This window comes from Pipistrellus hanaki (genome assembly GCF_964339955.1).
Source record: "Pipistrellus hanaki genome assembly, chromosome: 2".
NCBI classification, from domain to species: Eukaryota; Metazoa; Chordata; class Mammalia; order Chiroptera; family Vespertilionidae; genus Pipistrellus; species Pipistrellus hanaki.
The window spans coordinates 183,454,905-183,471,856 of NC_140504.1; the positions used below are offsets into that span (position 1 = coordinate 183,454,905).

The following is a 16,952-nucleotide window of genomic DNA, read 5'->3' on the forward strand; positions in this document are numbered from 1 at the left end:
GTGGGTCTGAGTGCTGGGCACAGCCCCCCATCTTCCCAAGGCACTAGGGGGGCCTCTCTCGGAAGAAAGCAAGTCCCAGGTTTTCAGCTTTGGGGACCTCGCCCTGAGGAGGGGACTGTGCTTTGCCCACTAAGGATATCCCTACACCTAATGTACCCAGAGCCCACCCTGGGGTCCCAGCCCCCACCTTGCTGAATGCCAGCTCAGCCCCTGCTGAGTGACAGCCTCCCAGACACAGGAAAGGCTTTTGTTCCAAGGAAATGGCTGTCAAAGGGAGAAGAGGTTCATTGTTTCTTTTCTCCCCGCCACACCCCACTTTTATTTCTTTTTTCTTTTTTGCTTCAGACAGACGTCAATGTCTTTCCATCTGCCCCCCAAAGGAAAGATGATTAAATGTTTTTACAAGGATGTCAGAACACTGCTTCAATTGGGAGCCAGGGTGCTTGACTGAGGCTGTGCGTGTGTGAGGAAGGGGAAAGCGGGGGACGGGGGATGGGGGGTGGGGGATGGGGGACAGGGGGGGCAGAAGGCAGGGGGGAGATAAAGCAAGGGGAGGCCAGGGACCAAGGACAGACCCTGGTACTGTGGGAAGCAAGATCTGGGCTTGCCTCAATCAAATGCCAGACTAATGAAATGAAATACTCTCTGCCTAGCTCTGGTGGACCCGCCTCTCAGCAGCTTGAAGGGGGCAGCGAGAGCAGGTGGGGGCCTGGGGGTCCAGGGAAAAGGCAGAGGGGAGCACGCACTGACAGGAGCACTGCAGTTAGAAAAGCCTTCAGAGTCACGCAAAGCTTTCTGCGAATACCGGACACAGCGGGGGCATCCAGAGGTGGTGAGAAAGAGGATTGTTGGGGCTTCTTCTCAGGAGCCCCAGGCCCGCAGCAGGGTGCAGGGAAGTCTGTGCTGGTGCCTGAGATGCCCGCCCAGTCCCCGGGGCACGTACCCTCCTCTGACCACAGTCCTCTGTCCTGCAGCGCCTGGGCCAGAAAAGCCAGGGTCCTGGGGAGCCCCCAAAGGTCTGTCCACTGACTTCAGGACCTAACCTCAAAGCAGAACCAGCACCACGCCCACCCCCACTTCCTGCCTCAGCCCTCCCCCTACCACCCCTCGGCACTGAGACCAGCCGGCAGCTTCGGTTTTGGAACTGAAGCCACAAAGCCTCCTTGCTCCTTTTGAGCCCAGAGAGGGAGCCACGCTGAGGCGTCTGCCCCACCCGGGGCCCTGGTCTGCTCTCCTATCCTGGAGCCACCCGCCCGGCCCAGTGTCCGTCCCCACCCCACGGAGGTGCAGCCGGGCTCTGCCTCCAGGCGGAGGCTCCCTGCCATTCCAAGGAAATGACTGTCCGGAGGGAGAGGGTTTTTGTTTGTTTTTTTTCTCTCCCTCTCTATTTTTCTCTTCTTTTTATTTATAGGGATGGCAAGTTGGACCTGGACCTGGGCAAGTCCAGCCCTGAGCCCCAGCTCCTGCTAGAACTCAGGGCTGGGCCTCCAGCCCAAAGTGGAGGCCTCCGGCCCTGCACACAGGCCTATCGCTGCGGCCCTCCCTGTCCTGTCCTTGAGTTTAATCCAAGAAGGGGCCCCTCCTCCCTACACAGAAGCCCGATCTTGCAGCTCAGTTCTCAAGCCACTGCCCCCTCCATTACTGCCCCATGGGTCCTGGCTGGGCATCCTCACTGGCAAGCCCAGCTCAGGGTCAGAACTTGAAGCTCTCCCCACGGGAGAGGCCCAATTTATCCGCCCAGTTTCAGAGCCACAGGTCCTGCTCCCCAGCTCTTCCTCCTCCTCCGGCCAGAGCCTCTGACCAGGCCCTCAGTCCAGAGACACAACCCACCACTGCCCAGCCCTCCTCCCTGCCCCAGAAGTCCACCCCCAGGGGGGTGCCCATCTCTCTGCCCCAGAGGTCCACCCACAGGGGGTGCCCATCCCTCTGCCCCAGAGGTCCAGGCCCCATCTCTCAGCAGTGGCTCCTCTCAAACCTGGGTCTGTTTTTCAAAGCAGAGGCCCCCCTGATCCTCCTGCGGCTCCCTGGCCCCCGCCACCCCCCCTTCGCCCTCGGTGTGGCCTCCAGGTCCCGCCGGAGGGTCCCGCCGTGGGCCGGCCGGGCCGGTCAGGCAGCGGTGCCCCCGGGACCCTCGGACGGGGTGCAGGCGGTGATCCGCTCGCGGACGGTGGCTTCCCGGGCGCGGCCGAAGCCGCCGGGCTCGGGGCGGCCGCAGGGCCAGCGGCAGAGGTGGCGGAAGCAGCGCTTGAAGTTCTCGTCCAGGAAGGCGTAGAGCAGCGGGTTGAGGCTGCTGTTGGCGTAGCCCAGCGCGATGCACAGGTGCAGCGCGGCCAGCACGAGCGGGTCGCGGCGGTCGATGTCCACCAGCGTCCAGACGATGACGAAGACGTGGATGGGCGCCCAGCACACCACGAAGGCGCCCACCACCACCAGCACCATGCGCGTGATGCGCCGCAGCCCGCGGTCCTTCTCCCGGGAGCCCGCCAGCAGGCGCACGCTGCGCAGGCGCAGCAGCATCAGCCCGTAGCACACGGTGATGATGAGGATGGGGACCACGAAGGCGAAGAGGAACACGCAGACCTTGGTCACCGTGTCCCAGTACCAGCTGGGGCTGGGGAACTGGAGCGTGCACACCACCGCTCCGTCTGGGCCGCGGGAAGAAAGAAACACAGGCCGGGTGAGAGGGCTGGGGGCCTGAGGGGCTCGGCCGCCTGCCCCCCGCCCTTCTCAACCAGGTCAGGTCCCACTGCCTCCTCCTAAAAAGGCCCTAGAAAGTCTGAGCTTATTGGCCTTGACTCAGCAGCTGGGCCCTGTTCCTCACTGTCAGCCTTCAGTTTACAGGCCATTAACTACAGCCCTGCTGGGGGCTGGGCCAGATGGGCCTCCTCACTCCCCCCTCCTCCTCTCTCTCTCTCTCTCTCTCTCTCTCTCTCACACACACACACACACACACACACACCACTTCCCCCAGGTGTGCCATCAGCACTCATATGCCACTTGCTGTGTGACCTTGGACAAGTGCTGTTGCCTCTTTTATTCAGGGTGATTCCTCCACCTGGGATATCCTGCACTGCACGTGGCGAACTCTTATTCATCCTTCAACATCCCAGCAGGATTGGCCCTACTACAGAGGTCTTCCTATATTCTCTCCAAGTCCCTTTATAAGCCCAACAGTAATGCTATAATTTAGCCTAAGCTCCCTAAAGGCCAGTTATAATATTATGATAACTGGAAACAGCTCACACATTTCCAAAGTAACTTCAGTGGGGTCAATATTGCTACACTGACATAGAGAGAATGAGTTAAAAAGCAGGACTCGGGTCCTATTAACGGTGTGGTGTGGCCTGGAGCAAATTATTCAAACTTCAAGAGCTTCCCTAAAGTGGGACTGACAGCACACCTAAACCTCACAGGGTTGTTGTGAGGGTTAACTGGGCCAGAGCATGTGAAGCACAGAGCACAGTGGGGCTCCAGCTCTCTGTGCACTCACAGGGCAGAACATGTGGGCGTCCAAAGGTCAGGGCTAGGGCTGGGAGGCAAAGCTCAGCCTCATGGCAAACACTTCTGACTGCCAGGCTTGTCCAGAGATAAGAATGAGCGCCCTGTGTGGGCCTGGGCTGGATGCGCACCTTAGGGGAGCTGTGAGATACAGACACAGGCTGAGGCGGCCCAGGAGACGCCCAAGGTCTTTGGAATTCTGGAATTTGAGGAGCTACACAGTGGACTTGGAGCCTGAGGGTTGAGAAAAGGGGGCTGGAAATCCACAGACGGAACGGGCCTGGGAAGGCAGGGTGGCAGGATCCACAGGGATAACTGAGTCCCAGACTTCATTGTGCAAATGGCAGGACCAGGCCCAGAGAGGAACAGCACTTGTCCAAGGTCACACAGCAAGTGGCATGTACGTGCTGATGGCACACACTGGGGCAGTGGGGTGTGTGTGTGTGTGTGTGTGTGTGTGTGGAGGGGGGAGGGGGGAGAGAATGAGAAGGCCCATCTGGCCCAGCCCCCAGCAGGGCTGTAGTTAATGGCCCGTAAACTGAAGGCTGACAGTGAGGAACAGGGCCCAGCTGCTGAGTCAGACCAATAAGCTCAGAGACTTTCTAGGGGCTGTGCCCCTGTGAGAGTCAGTGATGGCCAAGAAAGCCTCCACCAAGCCTGTTCCCCTCTCCCACCACAGCTCTGATGACCTGCAAACCTTCACCGCAGGGGCCAGGAGCCTTGGGTTTTAGGCCAAATTCCACCAAATGTCTGGCTGTGTGAAATAAACCATGGAGATGGGAGTCTCTGCCTTGTCTATCTCATAGGCTTAATTATCTTAATTGCTGCTATTTATTGGGCCTTGGCAATGAGCTAAGTATTTTACACTTACAACCTCATTCAATCTTAACACCCCATGATAGAGTGTGGCTCAGAGAGGTCAGGGACCAGTGTCTTTGGCACCCGGCTGAACTACTTTTCCCACTTCTTTACATCGTTGGAGTCACGTGACCAGCTATCACTAGGCAGAGATGGGCCATAACATTTAAAAGTGGTTGTGCTTTCTCACAACTCCCTCTCCATATTCCTCTGCTGCCCAGATCCAGCCCTGGAGGATCCAAAACCATCATGTGGGGCCTGGGTCCCTGAATGATGTGGGGCATAGAGACCCCCCTCTTGCTCACAATGAACAGTAATGTGAGTAAGAAGTAAACTTCTACTGTGTTAAGCCACTGCGCAGCTACCCTGACTGATAGAGGGGGTTACTATACTAATAATTACCATTCTGCTCTGAGGAAATGCACCTTTCTACCGTCATTCTCTAAAGGCCAATCTCTAGGCGTTGCTTTGGTCATTTGAGCCAATGACTTCACATTGGGGTGGAAGGGAATCTGGGATGGGACTGCAGGTCTTGTGGCCTCCGTTGCTCACAGATCAGTGACAGCCTCACCCCACTGGCCATACATCTATCTCCTTAAAGAAACCCTAAAAAGTTTCTTTTGTCAGGGAAGTGAAATGACTGATCCAAGGTCACACAGTGATGGCCACGCAGCTACATGCTCATCTATCAGCCATCTATAATCCCATTGATAATTTTCTTTGGCCAGCAATCCATAAGTCTACTGACGAGCCATTCATCCACACCACAGTCAACCATTCCCATTCCTCATGGGCCAACCATTCCCATTCCCATTGGTTGACTATCCATATTCCCACTGGCCAGTCATCCACAATTTCATTGATCAGCAATCCATATCTCTACCCTAATAAGCCTATAAACCCACAGAGACCCCACATGTGCTGCCTCCTGTGGCCACTCACCCCGGGGACGGGTCACAGCCATGATCATGATGGGCACACCAACACCTGACGCCAGGACCCATATGCAGATGTTGATCAGCTTGGCCTTGGCGGGTGTGCGGAAGTCCAGGGCCTTGACAGGGTGGCAGACAGCAATGTAGCGGTCCACACTCATCATGGTGAGCGTGAAGATGCTGGTGAACATGTTGTAGTAGTCGATGGAGAGCACGGCCTTGCAGAGAAGCTCCCCGAAAGGCCACGTCTCCATCAGGTACTTGGCGCTCTGGAAGGGCAGCGTGCTGGTGGCCAAGGCGTCTGCCAAGGCCAGGTTGAAGATGTAGATGTTGGTGGCTGTCTTCATCTTCGCGTACCTGAAAAGAAAAGGCATATATCACCGTTCCAACCCACAGACTCCAGTTCCACTGGAAACTCAGGGAGGTGAAATGACTGATCCAAGGTCACACAAAAGTCTGGGGCAGAGGAGGGATGATAAGCCTGACCTATCTGATTCAGCATCATTCCTTTCCACTGTAACAGACGAAAGGGCATTTATCTGGCTTGGAGTAACTTTGACAGAAGGTATTTTAGGGGGGGGAAACATTTTATCTTTTTTTTTTTTTTTAATATATTTTATTGATTTTTTACAGAGAGGAAAGGAGAGAGATAGAGAGCTAGAAATGTCGATGAGAGAGAAACATTGACCAGCTGCCTCTTGCACACCCCCTACTGGGGATGTGCTCGCAACCAAGGCACATGCCCTTGACCGAAATCGAACCCAAGACCTTTCAGTCCGCAGACCGACGCTCTACCACTGAGCCAAACCGGTTTCGGCAAACATTTTATCTTTTAAAAATAAAACGGCTCCTGAGAGAAACAGGTCTAAGTTCTAACCTGCCTCTACAGTTTGTCAGCTGAGTGCTTCTGGGCTAGCAACTTGAACTTTCTAAGCCTTAGTGTCCACAACTGTAAAAAGAGGGACAATATTTTTACCAATCTCATTGAGTTGTTATGAAATGTAATGAGATGATACAGCACTTAGGCCAGAGCCCAAAGCTTGGTATATGATAGAGGCTATTATTCTTCACATATAAAAATGAAGCTGGGGGCTAGACCAGAGTGACCTGACCCTTTACCACTGACCTGGCCTTCTGGGAATGTGATTGGCAGCTCTGATGGAGGGACTCGGCCTAGCAGAATGATTAGGACCTTAGACCACCTGGAATGTGCTCCATGGGCTCCCAGTCCTTCCCACTGTCCTTTCCAGACTATCTTCTTCCCATACAGCTGGTCTCACCGAGCTGTGGGGAAGGGGAGCAGGGGACAGTGTCAGACTTCCAACACAGAGCACAGGCCCAGTGCCCAAGCCAAATGTCCTCAACCAGGCCCTGAACCTGACACTCTCCAACACCCATCCCTCCATGGTCCACGCTGCCACACAGCTGCCTGCACCACCGCCGGCCCCTGTGTGGCCAACATTTCCAGTCCTGGGCGGGGCACCAGGTATGCTGGAGGAGGCGCGCACACTGAAAGCCGTTCCAGTGCAATGTGATCATGGAAACACACCAGGACACCGAGGCAGGGGTGAGGACTGCTCTCATGTCCCGTGAGTGATCTGAGAATCCCAAAGAAGAGTTGTACGAGTGACTCCTCAGATTTCAGAGCAGAAGAACTCGGCGAGGCGGAGGGGAGTGCTTTTGTGAAAGTGTGGCCCAAGGACTTCCCTCACAACCATTGGAAGGACTCCAAGAAATGCCGATTCCAGCCGAAACCGGTTTGGCTCAGTGGTAGAGCGTCGGTCTGCGGACTGAAAGGTCCCGGGTTCAATTCCGGTCAGAGACATGTACGTTGGTTGTGGACACATCTCCGGTAGGGGGTGTGCAAGAGGCAGCTAGTCGATGTTTCTCTCTCATCGACGTTTCTAGCTCTCTATCCCTCTCCCTTCCTCTCTGTAAAAAATCAATAAAATATATATATTTTAAAAAGTTTAAAAACAAAGAAACAAACATAGACCTCCTTGACTCGCAGACCCAAGCTTCTCTCCGCTCTGCCCCAAGGACCATGCTTCTGCCTCTGCCCCTCCAGGCTGGACAGATGCGCGCCCTCAAGGTGTTTGGAATGACTGAATGGATTCTATCAGCTGAAGCCCCATGATGTCACTAATTTGTTTGGCTCTTATACTGAGTGGCTCACTGTCCTCCAGAGCCAGCATCTGTCCCACTCCCTCCCAAAATAGCTGTCACTTGCCCCGCAGCTGGAGAAGCAAAAAGTTTTGCTCGAAGACAGCAGAATTACAAGTCTTGGAAAGTCTGCCGTCAGTGGGGAGCGGGATCACAGCTGTGTGGGAGGCAGTCTCAACCCCACAGCTGACTCGTCTAATTTTGCTTCTTTTACGCAGAACAATTAGAGGCTGTTCTTCGCCTGCTATTTTGATTTATGAAGGGCTCCTTCCACTCCCAGGGGGGGCTGAGATGCTGGGAAGTAGGTGAGGAAGCTGCTGTAGCTGGTCCAGGCGGGGCTGAGAGGCCCAGCGATGCCGCCAGCCAGAGCCCCTCTCCTCCCCGGCCTCCCACCCCACAGCTAACCAGCACCCAGCCCTGTCCTGTTGGCCTCCTCTGACAAATCATGCCGCTCTGCCCTAGATGGTTTTGCTCAGCGGTTAGAGCATCTGCCCTTGGCCTAAAGGGTTGTGGGTTCAACTGCCAGCCAAGGGCATGTACCTCAGTTGCTCGATCCCCAGCGCTGGTTGGAAGTGTGCGGGAGGCAACCAATCGATGTGTCTCTCGCACATTGATGTTCCTCTCTCTCTCTCTGTTTCTCCCCTTCCCTCCCTCCCACTTTCTCTCAAAATCAATGGAAAAAATATCCTTGGATGAGGATTAACCAAAATAAATAAATAAATAACCATGCCGCTCTCCTGCTCTCAACGCCAATTCCACAAACTGGCCCCAACCACCTCTCAGGCCTCAGCTCCCAGAACCTTCCCTTGATGGCTGCCCCCCGCCCCTCACTTCTTCCCTGTTCCTCGGACACACCAAGGCCAGGCCTCTGGCCTGCCGCTCACTCTTCCTAGAAGCCTCGAGGCCCCAGGTGTGCATGGCTCGGTCCTTCACGTAACTCAGGGCTCCATTCAATGTCGCTTCCCAGAGAGGCTGCCCTGACCCCCCACCCCTACCATCACGCTCTAGCTCCCAACACTGCTTCCTTTTCTTTACATCACACACAACCGCCTGGCTTAGCATTTATCTTCTTTTCTGTCCATCTGACTCTCTCACCCACATCCGCTCCCTGAAGACAGGCCCTTTGTCCACTGTGTCCCCTGCTGTGTTATCGGCCCTACCGACTGCGCCCGGCAAATAGCAGGCTTTCAATAGGCATCTGTTGCCGAAGCCAGTTTGGCTCAGTGGATAGAGCGTCAGTCTGCGGACTGAAAGGTCCCGGGTTCGATTCTGGTCAAGGGCATGTACCTTGGTTGCGGGCACATCCCCATTAGGGGGGTGTGCAGGAGGCAGCTGATCGATGATTCTCTCTCATCGATGTTTCTAACTCTCTATTCCTCTCTCTTCCTCTCTGTAAAAAATCAATAAAATATATATTTTTTTTAAAAAAAAAATAGGTATCTATTGTGTAGGTCAGGTCTCCCCGGCTGGCCCGGGGACCACCCCAGCATTCTCTCCGCCCCTCAGGTCATCATCCGCATAAGCCGGGAGCTCACGGCCACGGGCAGATCGGCTCGGGGCACGCTTCTGCTTACAGTCCTCTGTGGCTCCCCATTGCCATCTGGGTAAGAGCCGAGCTCCTCAGCCGGGCCTTCCATCTGTGCGGGCTCCTTTCCCACAGTGCCTCCCGCGCCGGCCACTCCACCGCGAGTCCCCTCCCCGAGAGACACACGGTAATGATGTGGCGGGAATCCTTCCAAACCACAGAGAATAAATAAGGGGCCGAGAAGTGCCGTCTTGTATGCCTATAGCTTTTTATAAAATTCTCTCTCTGCCAGTGTAATGCAGTGACATCCTATGAAAAGTCACATTGCACTCTATCGAGAAGAGGTGCCCCTCAGCCCTCCCCTCCCCACCCTCCAGAGCCTCCCCTTTCCACGTGTTCAGTTATCCTTCTCATTACCTCCATCCTTCTAAACAGCACGTTTAAAAACGGTGGTTTCTCGATGTAGCCACGTGAGACAGTAATGGATGTTCGTATTCGGTTGAGCCGGGCTAGGCAGCCATAACAGACAACCCCCAAGTCTCAGGGGCTTCACACAACCAAGACAGCCGCAGGCCATCCACGCTCTGTCTAGCTGCAGCACAGCCTCCCACCGGAAGCCGATGGGCTAGAACTATCATGGCCCCAGTCAACAGCAAGGGGCTGAGGAGTTCAGTCTTGTATGTGCCCAGAAGCAGAAGAACCAGGTATTACAGAACACTATAATGTCCTCCATAACTCCCTGTTAATGGACTCCTACACTACCCAACTCCACCGCCCTCTCCTTTCTTCCAATACAGTTTTACCACCTTTTAAAAATGTAAGTGAAACTGATATTCAAGGTTTATACTCTTTTTTTTTTTTTTTTTTTTTTTTTTTTTTTTAGGGTTTACATTCTTATGACTTTGTCGATATTGTCCAGCTGAGCCAAATGGTATGCTATAATCACATTTATTTTCTTTCTTTTTTAAAATATATTTTATTGATTTTTTTTTTTTTACAGAGAGGAAGGGAGAGGGATAGAGAGTTAGAAACATCGACCAGCTGCCTCCAGCTGCCTCCTGTACATCCCCTACGGGGGATGTGCCCGCAACCAATGTACATGCCCTTGACCGGAATTGAACCTGGAACCTTTCAGTCTGCAGACCGACGCTCTATCCACTGAGCCAAACTGGTTTCGGCTCACATTTATTTTCTAATACAGATTTTTGTTTTTCCTGGAATAACTGCCTCCTTTTTTCCATTTGTACACATATTGCTATATCTCCTCAACCATTCCAGCAGACGCATAAAATGCCTTTCCCATACAGTCACTTACCAGTGCCTTCTCTTTTCCTAATGATCCATCTCCTGGTGTCACCCTCCTTCCTCCCCACCCCACCCCTCTCTTTTTTTTTTTAATCCTCACCAGAGGGTACTTAATATTTAGAGAGAGTGGAAAAAAACAGAGCGAATGCCCTTGACTGGAATCGAACCCGGGACCCTTTGGTCCACAGGTCAACGCTCTATCCACTGAGCCAAAGCAGCGAGGGCCCTCCTTCCTTTTCAATCTGCCGGTAGTTTCTTTCCGGACCAGATGCACACCTGTGCTCCTGTGTTAGAGCACCTGCTTTCTGGCTTACACAGCTTTTCTTTTTTCTTTTCTTTTTCCATTTTTAAAAAAATATATCTTATTGATTTTTCACAGAGAGGAAGGGAGAGAGATACAGAGCTAAAAATGTCAATGAGAGGGAAACATCAACCAGCTGCCTCCTGCACACCCCCTACCGGGGATGTGCCTGCAACCAAGGTACATGCCCTTGACTGGAATCGAACCTGGGACCTTTCAGTCCGCAGACCGACGCTCCATCCACTGAGCCAAACCGGTTTCGGTACGTCTTTTCTATCTTGGTTTATGCCCTCATGTTGGTGCAGCACACCCTTTAGTCACTTCCTAAGAAAGGACACATAGAAAATAACATTTTTACATTCTTGCATGTCTGCCAATGTCTTCCTTGTAGCCTCACTTCTGATTTCTCTGACTGTGTAAGGATTAGTAGGTTGGAAATCATTTTCCATCAGAGTTTTGAAGGCCTGTCTTCCTCATCTTCTCTAACTTCTATGTTGCCACTGAGGTATCTGAACCATTCTGACTCCGGCTGATCTGTAAGCTGGCGCCCCCCCCCCCCCCCCCCCCGCCCCGGCCAAGAAGCTTTCAGTACTGTCTCTTTACCCCTAGTGTTCTGACGTCCCTGGTGGTGCACTTTGGGTGATTCGTTTTCATTTTATCGAGCCTCTCAGTCTGGAGATTCAAGTCCTTCGGTCTGAAATGTCCTCATAGTTATTAGTTCATTTCCTCCTCTGCTTTGTCTGGAACCCCTGGACAATCTGCTAGTCAGACATTGGGCCTCCTGACATTGATCTCACATGTTCTTATTTTCATCTCCATGTCTTTGGGGGACATTTCCTTTTCATTATCTCCCAACCTTTTTATCGACTTTTTCCAACGTGTGGCTCCTGTGTTTTGTTTTCTTATTATTCCTTTTTATGACATCTTATTTCATGGATACAATATCTTCTCTGACCTCTCTAAGGAGATGATAGTTTTTGTTTTTTTGTGTTTTTTTTTCTTCTGCTCTCTGCATTTGTCTTTTTGCTTCGAACGTTTTTGTTTAATTGCCTGTACTGGCCTTTCTCTTCTATTCTGGAGACTGCCTTCAACTATCTGGTAAGATGTGACTAAAGGTGGATCTTTCTATGAAGCACTAACAAACTAATTGATAGGCGTGTGTGTGTGTGTGTGTGTGTGTGTGTGTGTGCGTGCACGCGCGCGCATGTGCACACATGTCAGCACAAGGGCCCTGTAGAGGGACTGAGCAAAAATCTGGCTTTATTCTGGGGACAGCTAAATATCAGTTCTCTTCTCTGAGGCTTTCAGAAAAGAATCCTCCCATCTTCCTGCTGGCAACACACACCTGGCTGTAGGGGTTCTGGTAGCAGGGACAGAGATTACCATGGGACCCCTCCATTTTCCATTCGGTGTCTCTCTCTGACCCTTTCTTGTCTGCTGGCCCTGAGCTCAAAGTTTCTCCAGGTTAACTTCTCTAGGGAAAAATCTTGACTTCCTGCAAAATGGGGCAGTCGCCTGGCTGGGCAGGCCTAAGACTGAGAGGCCTACATGTCTCACTGCTCCTTCTATGGGGAATCAACCCCCTGCCGGTTTCCAGTCCCACACCTCACCCCTGCTCAGCCGGGTACTCCTCTTCCAACCGCTTTCCATCTTCCAAACAGGTGCTGGCATCTCTTAAGAAACATAGCTGAGGCATAAAAGGTAAAGGGACTTGCCCAAGTCACATGACCCATAAGTGGCAGAGCTGGTATTTCACTGAGGCATTCTAGTGCCAATACACTTGGTGATGACTTCCCTCTACTGCCCCTCGTGCTGTTACCTTCCTTCCTCCCCACCTCTCATAGTCAGTAAAGAAGTCCAGGGATGTGAGCTTATGCTAAAGTCCTCCACTCATCCAACCGGTATTCACAAGCACCTCTTATGTGCCAGGCACTGAGGAGGGGACATAGGAGAGATGGTGACAGTCTGGCTCCTTGAAATGTATGGTCGTAGGGAGGGGGCAGACAGTGAACAAATTGCTCTGTGAATTAGTGTATAGTTACCCACTATTACCACTCTGCCATGAAGGATAAGAGAAGGGTCTAGCGATGGACATTACCAGTGGGAGCTTGAGGGGATTTGTGGGAGGAAGCTGGCATAGGCTGGGAGGTCATCGATGGCTTCTCTGAGGAGATGTGCTATGAACTGAACCGTGTTCCCCAAAATTCTCATCGGAGCCTGGCCTGTGTGTTTGAGATCGGGCCTTGGGAGATCCTTAGGGTTATATGGAGTCATGATGGGATTAGTGCCCATTTAAGAAGAGACACCTGTTATAAGGGCACTAATACTGTGTTTCCCTGAAAATAAGACATCCTCCGAAAATAAGACCTAGTGCAACTTTGGGAGAAAAAATTAATATAAGACACTGTCTTATTTTCAGGGAAACAGGGTATCTCTTTCTTTTTCTCTTTTTCCCTCTCCCTCCCTCCCTACCCTCCTTCTACTCCCAATCTTCCAGTCGCTCCCTCTCTTCTTGTCATGGGAAGCTAGGAAAAAAGCTCTCTGGCACCTTTGCCTCCAGAACCATGAGAAAATCAGCGTCTGCTGTTAAGCCACCCAGTTTGTGGTGTCTTGTTATGGCAGTTGGAGCTAAGACAAAACAACACCTCTGCCAGGCTGGAAAGAATGAGGAGGAGTCAGCCATGTGAAGGTGAAGGGCGAGGCTGTTTCAAAGAACATGCACAAAGAACATGCACAAACACCCCGTGGCAGGAAAGAGCGGGTGAGCTGCAGGGAGAGTCATAAATCCAGCGCAACGAGAGGGGAGTGAGCCAGAGAGGAAACAACAGGAGAGGCAGCAGAAGTGGCTGCTGAGAAGCCAGTCACGCGGAACCTTCGGGCCATAACAAAATGTTGGATTTTATTCTGAGTGCAAGGGGGTGGGGGAGTCCTCAGAGATTTTAAACAGATGTGGTCTAATGTAGGTGTGCTCCTTTAAAAATCACTGACTAGCCGAAACCGGTTTGGCTCAGCGGTAGAGCATTGGTCTGCAGACTGAAAGGTCCCAGGTTCGATTCCAGCCAAGGGCATGTACATTGGTTGCGGGTACATCCCCGGTAGGGGGTGTGCAAGAGGCAGCTGGTCGATGTTTCTCTGTCATCGATGTTTCTAGCTCTCTATCTCTCTCCCTTCCTCTCTGTAAGAAAATCAATAAAATATATTTAAAATAAATAAATAAATAAATAAAAATCACTGACTACTGTGAGAAGGCTAGATGGAGGGCAGAGCAAGAAAGGGCAAGGGATTGAACTCTCTAGAAAAATAAAGTGCTTATTGCCCCATGCCCAAAATCCTACCTTGGTTTCTGATTTCTTTTCTCTATTTCAAAAAGTTGTGGATATGACATTGAGCTCCTACTTTAATATTAAAAATGAACTGAAAATGGATAAAAAAGCTAACACTATAAAACTCTTAGAAGAAAATATGGGGAAAGCTTCATGACACTGGACTTGATAGCGGTTGCTTGGATATGATACCAAAAGAACAGGCAACAAAAATAAAATAGGTAAATCGGGCTACATCAAAATTAAAAACTTCCATGCACCAAAAGACACTACCAACAGCGTAAAAAGGCCACTCACAGAGGAGAGAAAATATCTGCAAATCACATATCTGATAGGGGATTTATGTCCAAAATATCTGAAGAACTCCTACAACCCAAACAACAACAAAACTACAACCCAACCCGTGTGGCTCAGTGGTTGAGCATTGACCCAGGAACTAAGAGGTCACCGGTTTGATTCCCTGACAGGGTACATGCTGGGCTGTGGGCTCCATCCCAGGAGGTGGCATGCAGGAGGCAGCCAGTTGATAAAGTTTCTCTCTCATCAAAGTTTCTATCTCTCTATCCCTCTCCCTCCCTCCGTCTCTAAAAATCTCTTTTTAAAAATATTTTTAAAAACACAGATTGTTTTAAAAGGGCAAAGGACTTAAATAGGCCTAATTCTAAAGATATATAAATGACCCATAGGCACATGTAAAGATGCTGAACATCATTAATCCTTAGGGAAATGTAAATCAAAATCACAATGAGATATTACTTCATACCTACCAGGATGGCTACTACTCAAAAAATACAGAAAATAAATACTGCCAAGGATGTGGAGAAACTGAAACCCGTGTGGCAGGAATGTAAAGTCATACAGATGCTGTGGAAAACAGCACAGCAATACCTCGAAAAACTAAAAGAATTGCCATGTGAACCAGCAATTCCTCTTCTGGGTATGTAAGCAGAAGATGTAAAAGTAGGATCTCAGACATACATACGCCCCATGTTCATAGCAGCATCCTTCATAAACGCTGGAAGCAACCCCAGGTGTCCATGGGTGGATGAGTGGATAAACAAAATGCAGTACAGCCAAACAAGGGGATAATATTCAGCCTCAAAAAGGAAGAAGATTCTGACACATGCTATGCCATGGATAAACCTTAAGGACACTGCGCCAATGAAATAAACCAGTCACAAACAGACAAGGTACACAGAGTAGTCAGATGCATTGAGGCAGAAAGCAGAATGGCAGTTTCCGGGAGCTGGGGGAGGGGGCAATGGGGACTTATATTTAACTAGAGGCCCGATGCACAGAATTCATGCAAGCGTAGGCCTTCCTTCCCCCCCTGCCAGCACTGGCTTCCCTCCGGCACCCACAGCCCTGGTTTCGTCCTGAAGGTCGCCCGGAAGGGCGTCCAGTGTAATTAGCATATTACGCTTCTGTTATATTTAGATTAGAACAGAGCTTCGGTTTGCAAAGATGAAAAGCGTTCTGAAGACGAATGGTGGTGACGGCTGCACAGCAGTGTCAATGCACTTAATGTCGCTGCACTGGGCACTCAATGGTGCAGACGGTAAACTTCGCGTGGTGTGTATTTTACCACAACAAAGAGAAAAGGTTGTGGGCAATCAGGAGCTGTTGCTGTCTATTTTCTAAGCTGGAGAAGGTGGTAAGGGCGTCCTTCAGAGCCTTCCAGATTTGGCTCCTCCACAGACAGCTGTGTGATCTTGGATAAATTACTGCACCTCTCTGAGCCTGTTTTCTTGTTGGTAAATTCGATGTAATCATGCTTTTCAGGAGCCAAAACTTGTGAAAACTGGCAGCCTTTTGGGGGTTTTTTGTGTGTTTTTTTTCTCTCTTCTTCTCCTTCTCCTTCTCCTTCTCCTTCTCCTTCTCCTTCTCCTTCTTCTTCTTCTACTTCTTCCATTATTTTTCTGCTTTTTCCTCATAAGATTCAATCCTCACCCTTGGACCCAACCCCAGCGGTGAGGTAAGCTCTGGCTGACCCTCTATTGACTCTGAGATGCATTGGGAAACCCTTTGCTCTCTCTCTAAGCCAATGCCCCATGAGCTCACCTTGAACTACGCAGCTGCTGGGAAGGTGCTCCCAAACACCACAGTCCTCGGAGAGGCTTCACCTTACGAGTTCCGGGTTCCGGAGCTCTAAACTGATAGATCCTCCCTTCCTCCAGCTGACGGACAGACGTAAACCCCATCTGCAGCCAGACATTCCTGAGCACTGAACCACCAATCAGCACCTGCCAAACACCCTTAGCCCCCGATTCCTAAGTCCCTAGGTCCCGAATCACCAATCAGCGTGTGCTGAGTGCCCTAAGCCCCGACCACTATCCTCCCCTTAAAAGTACATGGACCCCGGGCCCTCGCTCTCTTCTGCTCGCTCTCTCTCTGAAAGCCCACAACCCAGGTACATGCCCTTGACCAGAATCGAACCTGGGTCCTTTCAGTCCGCAGGCCTGTGCTCTAGCCACAGAGCCAAACCAGTTTCTTGCTGATTGGCTATTACTGGAATTGCCTGCCTAAAGGCTAGGGGTGAATCCCATAGTCTTAATAAAAGGGATAGCAAGGGCAGAGCGGGGTGTAGTCCTCTCTTGGGCTCCCGCCTGCCCTTTATTAATTAATACCTTTCTAGTCTCTTTCATTTGTGTGCGGCCTCCTTCAGACCTGAACCCTGAACCACGCGGGACGTGAAAGGTTCCCACAACTGTCCCCCAGGCCTCCCTGCCACCTGCACTGCCTGATCAAGCATCGGCCGCGGCGAGGGCCCCAATCCGGAGGCCAGCACCGCGTGGAGGACACTGGTCCAGGTGAGCTGGCTCCAGAGCATCCGTCTGGTTTCCACTCATTCCTCAGTCCTGCTATGGCCCGTGCTTTGGAGACAATCTGCTCCCAATCCAGGCGGGGTCAGGGAGAGACAGACCAATAAACATCAGAGCAATATTGTTACAGAAAACCGAAGAACAAAGCAATACTTAGAGAGATGGAGTTACATTTATTACGCACGGGGCCAGAGGAAAATGTCTCTCAAATTCTGGGCCCCA

At 51.4% G+C, this 16,952-nt stretch overlaps 1 protein-coding gene across 2 annotated transcripts in view; it reads right to left on the reverse strand.

Annotated features, from left to right (window-relative positions):
• Window positions 1-2,056: 2,056 nt before the first annotated feature.
• Window positions 2,057-16,952, reverse strand: part of OPRD1 (opioid receptor delta 1) — a 33,399-nt gene continuing 18,503 nt past the window's right edge. For both annotated transcript variants that reach the window (XM_084875119.1, XM_084875118.1), the window contains exons 2-3: window positions 5,299-5,648; window positions 2,057-2,645 (exon numbers count right to left, since the gene is read on the reverse strand). In XM_084875119.1, coding sequence (XP_084731245.1) covers window positions 2,107-2,645; window positions 5,299-5,648 — 889 coding nt within the window. In that variant the 3' untranslated portion in view covers window positions 2,057-2,106. The remainder of the gene's footprint in view (window positions 2,646-5,298; window positions 5,649-16,952) is intronic.